Source organism: Zonotrichia leucophrys, chromosome 24 (assembly GCF_028769735.1).
Source record: "Zonotrichia leucophrys gambelii isolate GWCS_2022_RI chromosome 24, RI_Zleu_2.0, whole genome shotgun sequence".
Lineage (NCBI taxonomy): Eukaryota > Metazoa > Chordata > Aves > Passeriformes > Passerellidae > Zonotrichia > Zonotrichia leucophrys.
Genome location: NC_088193.1, coordinates 4,103,777 through 4,114,813, shown reverse-complemented (window position 1 = coordinate 4,114,813; position 11,037 = coordinate 4,103,777). Strand labels below are relative to the sequence as shown.

At 39.8% G+C, this 11,037-nt stretch overlaps 1 protein-coding gene across 1 annotated transcript in view; it reads left to right on the top strand.

The window, feature by feature from the left end:
• Positions 1-11,037, top strand: part of LOC135457357 (zonadhesin-like) — an 80,418-nt gene that overhangs the window by 5,196 nt on the left and 64,185 nt on the right. Inside the window, exons 6-9 of the mRNA XM_064731876.1 lie at positions 2,313-2,411; positions 6,375-6,567; positions 7,451-7,587; positions 8,383-8,607. Coding sequence (XP_064587946.1) covers positions 2,313-2,411; positions 6,375-6,567; positions 7,451-7,587; positions 8,383-8,607 — 654 coding nt within the window. The remainder of the gene's footprint in view (positions 1-2,312; positions 2,412-6,374; positions 6,568-7,450; positions 7,588-8,382; positions 8,608-11,037) is intronic.

Sequence of the window (11,037 nt, the reverse complement as noted above, 5' to 3'; positions counted from 1 at the left end):
CTCACACAGAAAGCAGAACTCTCACTCTCTGATTCTTAACTGATCATCTGTTAAATTGATTTAGGTACAGGCAGAGCTCCCTCCACTCCAGGCCTTGATTCACTGGCTATCACAAGTGCCATTTGCTGTGAGAGCTGTAGGCATTAGGAACCAAAGAGGGGAACACTGATTTTCTTACCTAATTTCCCTTTCTGCTTGGCTTTCTCAAAGAAACCCAAACAGGCCGTGTTTAGGAAATTGCTGTGTGTTGTTGAGGGTGTCACTGAGATGCAGAATGAGGCAGCAGGGGAATAGGCTGAGAAGGTTTTGTTACAAAATCACTGCCTTTAGAAATCCTGACTCTTCAGTGAGAGGGAGGGAGAAACCTTCCAGCACTGAATAGCCATGGGCCACAGTGTGATATTCACATTTTATAAACAGAGATAGAGAGATATAATGCTCTCTCTCTCCCAGGATTTTTCCTGGGGAAGTCAGTGAGAAATATCAGAGAAGGGAATGAAAACAATTCTCATCTCTATTTGCTGCTCCTGTTGTTTGGCACATGTGGAATGTGTTATGGAGATTCTTTACCAAGAGTGATTTGTTAATTGGACTTTGCTGATGGTTGTTTTGGATTGATTGACCAATTGGGTCAAAGCTGTGTTGTGACTGACTGGAAAGGGTCATGGGTTTTTCTTTAGTATAGTTAATATAGAGTATAGTGTAAATATAATAGAATAGAATATATATAGAATAGAATAGAATATATATAGAGTGACTGACTGGAAAGGGTCATGGGTTTTTCTTTAGTATAGTTAATATAGAGTATAGTGTAAATATAATAGAATATATATATAGAGTAGAATACATATAGAATAGAATATAATATATATATATAGAATATAATATATATACAGAATATAATGTATAGAATAAATATAATAAATATAATGCAATTGTTCAGCCTTCTGAATGATGGAGTCATTGCTCATTATTCCCTGGCTTGGGGTCATCCGGCATTGATGCCACAGTTTCCCTATAAAAAGAGAATTAAACTCCTGGCACATCTCAGACAATGAGCATAAGCCCAGAGAGGATTTGCTAGCCCAAGATGAGCTTATTCTTTGTGCTTGTTCCCTGTGAATTATCCCTCCAAGCCCTCCACATTAACCCTGTCCTGTCCTTCCATACCCCTGCCAAGGGCAGCTGGGGCTAAAGGGAGCAGCAGCAGCATCCCCAACCATTCCCTGACATCCCCTCGCCTTCAATCCCATTTCCCAGCCCACCTGAACCCTCGGGGACAAGGCCTGGTGGGCAGTGGGTGCAGCTGGCAGCTCCTGGAAGGGTCAGCAGTTTCAATCCAAGGCCCTTCCATGGTTTCCCCTCTCCTCCAAGCCCTGGCTTGATTCCATCAGCAGCTCCAGGTGCCTCCTGCAGAGAAACCAAGCTCAGTAACTCAATTCTGATGTAATTAGAACCCTCCCATTAAATAATTAATTTCTGTGCTCCTCCAGTGCTGTCCAGGAGAAGGGTGAATGGGAGAGCTAAAGAGATCAGGATCTCATAGTTCAGCTATAAAACACAGGGGAGGGAACAGAAACAGGAATTCTGTTATTTCCAGTGCCTGTGGTTCAGTACAAACACAGACTATGCTGGAATTCAGTGTTCCTAAATCCAAGCCCCCCAGAGCAATCCCAAAGCCCTGAGGTGATAAGGAGTTGGGATTCCATCAGCAGCCTGAGATTCCCATGTTCTTTTCCATGCTTTGACTGATTTTAATGACACATAATCTGTGTATTTAGTGTTGCCTGCGTGAGAGAAATGCACAGCAATGGATTTCAGCAGTGGCAAAGTTAATCCCACTTTCTTTTTCTCTCTTCTCTTCAAATATCCATTTGGAGTTTGGGAAACCATTTGATGATCAGGTTCTGCAAAGCCTTAATTGGGAAGAGCAATTAATTCCAGGGGGATGTCAGCTTTTGGTCTCGGTGTACAACTGGCAGCAGGATTTTAAGTGAAAGATCATGTATGGAACTGGGGAGAGGAATGTGGTGCTTGGGAGGATATTAGGAACGCCTCAGCTGATCTTTAATCTCCATGATCTTTGAGACAGCAGGAGAATTGGAGTAGAAAGAGACAACAATTAGCTCTAACCATGCTAATAAAACTAATTTAGCCAGAAATGTCACTGTATGTTTTGAATTTCAAAACACCATTCTGTGCTAGATGTTTGAATTTCCTCTGCCAGCTCAGGAAGAAGCATTTTTAAGCAGGTGGAGGCAGAGCAGCCCAGAATGTTTGGAATTTTTTTTTTTTTTTTTAATTCTCTCCAGGTCACTTCTGCCCTGATGACCTCGAGGTCCCCCCATGCCCAGCTGGGAGCTTCAAGCCCAAGGAGGGAGTTCCCAACGCCAGCTCCTCGTGCTTGCCAGGTCTGTGTCCTCAAATTTTAATTTTGGGCCTTCTGAGCTCACCCAGCAGGTCAGGGATGATGAAAAACTCAGAAAATTTCTGGTTTTAAACTTATTTAACAGCAGCTTTGCACAGGAAGCACTTTTTAACACGCTTAGGGAACTTTTCCAGCACAGCCTCCTCACTCAGACTCCTTTCCAAGCTCTCTCCTGAGTGGGAACAGAGGAGGGACACAATGAAAGCTGAGCATCCCCTTTTCCTTTGGGAAAGGTTTTTAAATTTGTCTTTAAATACTCACAACAGTCCCCATCCCACTCTTGCATCCAGGGGAAATGAGGTTACAGATCAGGGGAAAATTTATATTATAACATCCAAAACAGCACAGGAATTTCTGCCTTCAGAAGCTGCTGAGGCCCTGCCCTTAAATTTAAACTTGCCAAGCAGATGAAGGAGTTTGTCATGTTTGTGATGTTCTAAGTGCTGCAAGGCTTCCCCAGATTTCCAGCTGTGCTGCTTCCTTCTAAATATTTTTGTTTGGCTTTGGTTTTCTAAGCCAGTAGAACTTTGTTTTGTACACACAGCACTGAGTCACCCTAATGACTGGGAAACGTGGGGAAAGCAATGAGATTTTCGTTTAGTTCTGGTGAAATTAGGTTTAAAAGGAAGAATAATAGAGGTTTGTTGGTCTCTTCTGGTATCAAATCTTTGCTTAGGCATGGAAAGGGAGATGTGGATTCATAACCACACGTGGCTGAAGCTCTCTCTGCCCGGGTTTGAGCATTTCAGTGTCTCTCACAAAGGTATAAAAATCCTTTTCTGTCCCTAAAAACACGGTGCAAATAGGAAAATAGAGGGAGATTCAGGGAATGAGCTCAATCCACCAACGTAAACCTTGGCCCAAGCCCAGAATGTTTTATCCAGGGTCACAAATCCCAGCCAGGAGCACAAATCTGGAGCTCAGGTCTCCCTTTGCATCTCTTGGGTTCTTCCCCTCATGTGCTAAGAAAATAATTATCTCCCTCAGATCAAGGCATTTCTTTGTCTATCTGAGCATTTCTTTTCCAGCAAATGACTCAGCTGCTAAACTGTCTTGACTGCTGAATGATTTTTCTTTGCTCAAAAGGCAAGTCCAGGAAATTGCTGCCTTCCACCCACTCCTGGAATTAAAAGCAGGAGTGCATTTCCGTGGTGCAGCAAGGAGCAAACCTCACATCTCATCAGGACAGCCAAATTCAACAGACAGGGCCGGTGGCATCTGAAAACAAAATCATTGTAGGAGCTACAGAGTAAATTAGAGTTTAAAAACTCTTTGGGTTTAATAATGTAAGCTGTTGTGCTGTGCTTTATATAATGTGTCACAGACATCTTTTATGAAAAATCTTTTCTTTAGGATTTTTCCTCCTGAGAAACTGAGAGGCCTCAGGAACAAAATGTAAACAATGGTTATCTGCTGCTGTGGAATGCAACAGGTGCATCTGGGATTGGCCCATGTTGGTTGTTTCTAATTAATGGCCAATCATGGTCAGCTGGCTTGGGCAGAGAGCCGAGACACAAACCTTTATCATTCTTTCTTTTTCTATTCTTAGCCAGCCTTCTGATGAAATCCTTTCTTCTATTCTTTTAGTATAGTTTTAATGTAATATATATCATAAAATAATAAATCAAGCCTTCTAAACATGGAGTCAGATCCTCGTCTCTTCCCCATTCCAAAATCCCCTGTGAACACGGTCACAATAATGATGTTGTCATCTCTCCTAAGGAGCACTTGGGAAGGCAGGATCATTCCTGATGCCGCAGGATACAGGGATGAGCTCTGAGAAGGCTCAGGATATTCCAAATATTGCCCTGGTGGTCTCGCTGTGCTCACCCCCTGCACTGCTGTGTGTCAAATGTGACAAACTTGTTTTCCACTTTGAATGTTTCATTTTACACTTATTGCACAGCAACAGGTCCAGTCTGGTCCTGCAGAAGACATAACTGTGACCGTGTTCACAGGGGTTCTTGGATGAGGGAAGAGACGAGGATCTGACTCCATGTTTCAGAAGGCTTGATTTGTTATTTTATGATATATATTACATTAAGTGTAATATAAGAGTAACAGAAGAGTAACATTAAGAGAGTCTGAGCCAGCTGGGCTGTGATTGACCATTAATTAGAAACAACCACATGAGACCAATCCCAGATGCACCTGTTGCATTCCACAGCAGCAGATAACCATTGTTTGCATTTTGTTCCTGAGGCCTCCCAGCTTCTCAGGAGGAAAAATCCTAAGGAAAGGATTTTGCATAAAAGATGTCTGTGACAGATAACAGCTGAGATTATCAGAGATAACAGGCTTGGACTGGCCAGAGGAGCTGTGTCCAGGCTTGGATTGCCCAGCTGGAGCAGCCTGGGGTGGTGGAAATGTCCCTGCCCGTGGCAGGGGTGGGATGGGCTGGGCTTTAGGGTCACAGAATCACAGAATGACCAGAATTCACAGAATGATGAGGTTGGAAAAGACCCTAAAGATCATCGAGTCCAACCCAGCCCCAACACCTCACCCGAACCCTGGCACCCAGTGCCACATCCAGGCTTTGTTAAACACACCCAGGGATGGCGACTGCACCACCTCCCTGGGCAGCCATTCCAGAACTTTATCACCCTTTCTGTAAAAAACTTCTTCCTAATATCCAACCTATATTTCCCTTGACTCAACTTCATCATTTCCAGCCCAAACCATGCTGGGATTTTCTGCTGTAAATCTGCTCCCTCACTGATCTCATATGAAGTGTCCAGGCAGCCACACTGTTCAATCTGTTCTGAACTTCATAATCTCCAGAAAGCCAAGCAAGAATTGGGAATTTGCTGCCCCTTTACCCACGAGGTTCTGTAAAATCCCTGTTTGCTGGTGGTGCAGATCCACATCAGGAAGTTTTTGTTAGCTTAAGCTGAGTTTTGAGTGGGTCCCACAGCTCCACGGGTTTGCAGCCCACTCAGGTGTGTTGGTTCAGCTGTGCTCAGTGCTGGGGAGTTTTACAGTCTGGAGAAATTCAGATTTCATCCTGCTGAGGTTCTCCCACCTGTGTGGTGTAAATGTGAGGAGGAAACAATGAGATTTCTCTGAGGGGTGACAGGGTGGAAGCCAGAGAGGGGAGATGATCCCAAAACTCACTTTGCACCCTGAGGAATCCCAGCCTGGCCCTGTGCCTTCAATCTGTGGAGGGGGAACCTGGATTTTAATGAATCCTGATATTTTTGGGGGGCTGTAAGGATCTGTTGCAGCTTGCAGAGGCACACATACCCACACCAGGGCATGACTGAGCCTTGACAAACAGGTTTGGAGCAGTGTCCACCCTGGCAGTTCTCCATCCTCATTTTCCCTTCCCTGGAATTGCTGTTTGCTTTAGGAAGGCCTGGCTCAGGGGAAGAGCAGTCACTCCTGGGCTGAATTTGTGTTTCCTTTATTTGGGAAGGTTTTGTAATGAAATGCACTTTCTAAATACTGCTAACAGCAGCCAGGGATCGTTGTTTTATTATGTATTGATCTTGCTTTAGGTTGCAACACGAGCATCTTTTGTTTAACACGTGGGGTTTTAGGGATGATCACAGCTCAGGCTGCTTGTCATCCCAGCAGCCTTGCACTGAGTTTATCTCCAGCCTGCAAAACCCCTGAATTCAGGCTGGAATCAGCCTGGTTTTCCTGGAAACCCCAGGCATGGTGATGGTTATCTGTACCTGCACCACAGGCTGTGCTCAGGCTGAAGGCTCTGTGTGTGCTTTAACACCTCTGTTCTTATCAGAGCAGCACAGAGCACAGGGGTTTACTGCTTCCAGGACTAAATTCAGCTAATCCAACACCACCACCTCCTGGCTTTGCAGGAATTTTATTCCCAGCGTGGATGAACCTCCATCAAATTTCCCTGCTGCGGGTGGAAGTGGAGGTGAAATATTTCGACCTCAGCAGGTCATAATCCCTTTCTGACCTCAAATCTCTCTCTCTTTAGGAGCTGGCTTGTGTCTGAAGTGCCCTGCTGGTTATTTCTGCCCTGCTGGAGCCACTTTCCCCGTGCCCTGCCAGCCAGGGACCCACAACCCTCTGCCAGGGCAGGACGAGGCTGCAGACTGCAGAGCCTGCCCTGCAGGGAGGGCTTGCACCCAGCCTGGCCTGGCCCAGCCTGACTCTGAGTGCTCAGCAGGGTAAGCCTGGATTGTTTCCTGCCCACTCCATGTCTGTGCCGGCATTTCACTTCCACGGCTTTTGCTTTCAGCAGTTTTTGCTGCTTTTTCCTGCTCGCCGTTCCCTCAGCTCACACAGCACGGAGGTGTTGCTGTCTCCTTGCACCAGGAATATTTTGGAAGCCTTCAGAGCTGTTTTACCTTGGTGGTGGCCTCCAAAACCTCCTTCAGGCCCTGCTGGTGGATTTACACAAAGAGATGTATAATATATAGTTTAGTATAGTAGAATATAGTATAGTATAGTATAATATAGTACAGTATAATATAGTATAGTAGAATATAATATAATATAGTATAGTATAATATAGTACAGTATAATATAGTATAGTATAATATAATTTAATATAGTATAGTAGAATATAATATAGTATAATATAGTATAGTATAGTATAATATAGTATGATATAGTATAATATAATTTAATACAGTATAGTATAATATAATATAATATAATATAATATAATATAATATAATATAATATAATATAATATAATATAATATAGTTTAGTATAGTATAGTAGAATATAATATAGTGTAGTATAATATAGTACAGTATAGTATAATATAGTACAGTATAATATAGTATAGTATAATATAGTGTAGTATAGTATAATATAGTATAATATTATTTAATACAGTATAGTATAATATAATATAGTATAGTATAATATAATATAGTATAATATAATTTAATACAGTATAGTATAATATAATATAGTATAGTATAATATAATGTATAATATAATAGTAAATTAGCCATCTAAGAACATGGAGTGAGATTCATCATTCCTCCTTTCGTTGGAGGACCCCAAAAAGCCCACCCAGGTGCTGTGCTGCGTTTCAGGTACGTGTGCCCCACGGGCTCTGCCAGCCCCCATGCCCCCAGCAATGCCTGTCCTCCAGGAACTGTTGGCAACCACTTGGACCTCTTTGACAAATCCCAGTGTGAGCCCTGCCCTGCAGGGTTTGTCTGTGCCAGAGGTACGTGGTTGTGACAAAAACCATGCTCACTTTTGTCATATTTTCTGGAAAAAAATCCCTTTGCCCAGGATTTCTCTCCTGGGAAGCTGAGAAGCCTCAGAGAAAAAGGAAAACAATAATTATCTCATTTGCTTCTCCTGTGTTTTGCTGCTTTGGAATGTGGTTGGAGATTGTTTATCCAACAGATGATTGTTTGATTGGTTTCATGTCAATTGTTTTAACTCAATGGTCAATCACAGCCAAGCTGTATTGGGACTTTAAAAGGAGTCACAAGTTTTCATTATTATCTTTTTAACCTTCTCTAAGTATCCTTTCTGTATGCTTTACTATGGTTGAGTACAGTATTCTTTAGTATAATATAGTATCATAAAATAATAAATTAGCCTTTTGAGAACATGGAGTCACATTCCTCATTCCTTCTATCATCTGGGAACCCCGCAAATGCGACACACTTCCGAGAATTTCAAGGGATTTATTAAACCTTTATTTAAAGATTTATTATTAAAATGATATAATAATAATAGTAATAATAATAATAATAATTATAGCCTTAGGTATTTCTATTTCTACTTTACTTATGCATATATTTATACTTATATTTATATGTATATTATTTATATTTTATGTATATTATTTATATTTATATTTATTATCTGAAATAGAGAAAAGGCACAAAATGAGGGGAAAATTTAACTCAGGGCTGCCCACAAACAGCTGAAAACTCTGAGAACTGGGTTCTGCAATGCCACCACGCCACCCTTAGCTGCTCTTACATTTCCCTTGTTGTTTGCACAGGAACTGGGGGGCAGCAGAAGCCTCCCAGCCCGTGCCCGGTTGGGCACTACTGCCCAGCTGGCACCAGGCCCCTGGCACAGCTCAGGTGTGCCCCGGGCACCTGGAGCAACAGGAGCAGCCTGGCCTCGGCCCGGGAGTGCTCCCCGTGCCCCCCGGGCTGGTTCTGCCTGGGGGGAGCCCCCGCACCCAGCGGCAGATGCAGCTCAGGCCACTACTGCCCCCAAGGTAGGGAGGCTTCGTTAATTTTTGGGAGGTATCATTCATTTTTGGGAGATTTCATTCATTTTTGGGGAGGTTTCGGTAAGTTTTGGGAGGTTTCGGTAAGTTTTGGGAGGTATCATTCATTTTTGGGAGGTATCATTCCTTTTTGGGAGGTATCATTCCATTTTGGGAGATTTCATTCCATTTTGGAGGTTTCGGTAATTTTTGGGAGGTTTCGGTAATTTTTGGGAAGTATAATTAATTTTTGAGAGATTTCATTCATTTTTGGGAGATTTCATTCATTTTTGGGGAGGTTTCGGTAAGTTTTGGGAGGTATCATTCCATTTTGGGAGGTATCATTCATTTGTGGGAGGTATCATTCCATTTTGGGAGATTTCATTCCATTTTGGGAGATTTCATTCCATTTTGGAGGTTTCGGTAATTTTTGGGAAGTATAATTAATTTTTGAGAGATTTCATTCATTTTTGGGAGATTTAATTAATTTTTGGGGAGGTTTTGGTAAGTTTTGGGAGGTTTCGGTAAGTTTTGGGAGGTATCATTCCATTTTGGGAGATTTCATTCATTTTTGGGAGGTTTCGGTAATTTTTGGGAGGTTTCGGTAATTTTTGGGAAGTATAATTAATTTTTGAGAGATATCATTCATTTTTGGGAGATTTAATTAATTTTTGGGGAGGTTTCGGTAAGTTTTGGGAGGTATCATTCATTTGTGGGAGGTATCATTCCATTTTGGGAGATTTCATTCCATTTTGGGAGGTATCATTCCATTTTGGGAGATTTCATTCCATTTTGGAGGTTTCGGTAATTTTTGGGAGGTTTCGGTAATTTTTGGGAAGTATAATTAATTTTTGAGAGATTTCATTCATTTTTGGGAGATTTAATTAATTTTTGGGGAGGTTTCGGTAAGTTTTGGGAGGTTTCAGTAATTTTTGGGAGGTATCATTCATTTCTGTGAGATTTCATTCATTTTTGGGAGGTTTTGTTAATTTTTTGCCTTTGTAAATTCTGATAATTTATCATTTGATTTATCAGTGTATTTTTTGCACCATGGATAGCACGGTGCAAAATTTGCAAAATTGTCCCTTCTATATAAATAAATATATATATAAATAAATAAATATATATTATATTATATATATATTATATAATATTTTTATATATATAAATATTATATATTATATATATATTTATATATAAATATTATATATATATAAATATATATTTACTTCTATATAAGTAAATTTTATATTCTTTGAACAGAGCGTGTTTGTCCTGTTAATTTTTTGCCCCCCTATTATATGCAAAGAATTAAAATGCCCAATTAAAATGCACCTGGTGCAACCAACCATTCTAAATTTGAATTTTTCTGCAGAAATTCTGCAATTGCTGCTAAATGCTGATTTTTTTTTGTTGTTATCACACAAATGAAACATAAAATCAAAAATGCTGATTTATTTGTTCTTATCAGACAAATGAAACAGACAACCAGAAATGCTGAAATTTTTTGTTATTATCAGACAAATGAAACAGACAAAAATGCTGATTTTTTTTGTTGATATCACAGAAATGAAACAGACAACTAGAAAAGATGAATTTTTTGTTGTTATCACACAACTGAAACTGATAATCAAAAATACTGATTTTTATATTATTATTGTTTTGATTTTTTTTGTTGTTATCATAGAAGTGAAATTGGCAATCAGAAATCCTGATTTTTTTTTTTTTGTTGTTATCAGGCAAATGAAACAGACAACCAGAAATGTTGAAATTTTTTGTTATTATCAGACAAATGAAACAGACAAAAATGCTGATTTTTTTATTGACATCACACAAATGAAACAGACAACTAGAAATGATGAATTTTTTGTTGTTATCACACAACTGAAACTGATAATCAAAAATACTGATTTTTATATTATTATTATTTTGATTTTTTTGCTGTTATCATGGAAGCGAAATCGACAATCAGAAATCCTGATTTTTTTTGTTGTTGTTGTTATCAGGCAAATGTAACAGAAAATCAAACATGCTGATTTTTTTTTGGTTGTTATCACACAAATGAAACATAAAATCAAAAATGCTGATTTATTTGTTCTTATCAGACAAATGAAACAGACAACCAGAAATGTTGAAATTTTTTATTATCAGACAAATGAAATAGACAACCAGAAATGCTGAAATTTTTTGGTATTATCAGACAAATGAAACAGACAACCAGAAATGTTGAAATTTTTTATTATCAGACAAATGAAATAGACAACCAGAAATGCTGAAATTTTTTGTTATTATCAGACAAATGAAACAGACAACTAGAAAAGATGAACTTTTTGTTGTTATCACACAACTGAAACTGATAATCAAAAATACTGATTTTTATATTATTATTATTTTGGGTTTTTGTTGTTATCATACAAGTGAAATTGGCAATCAGAAATC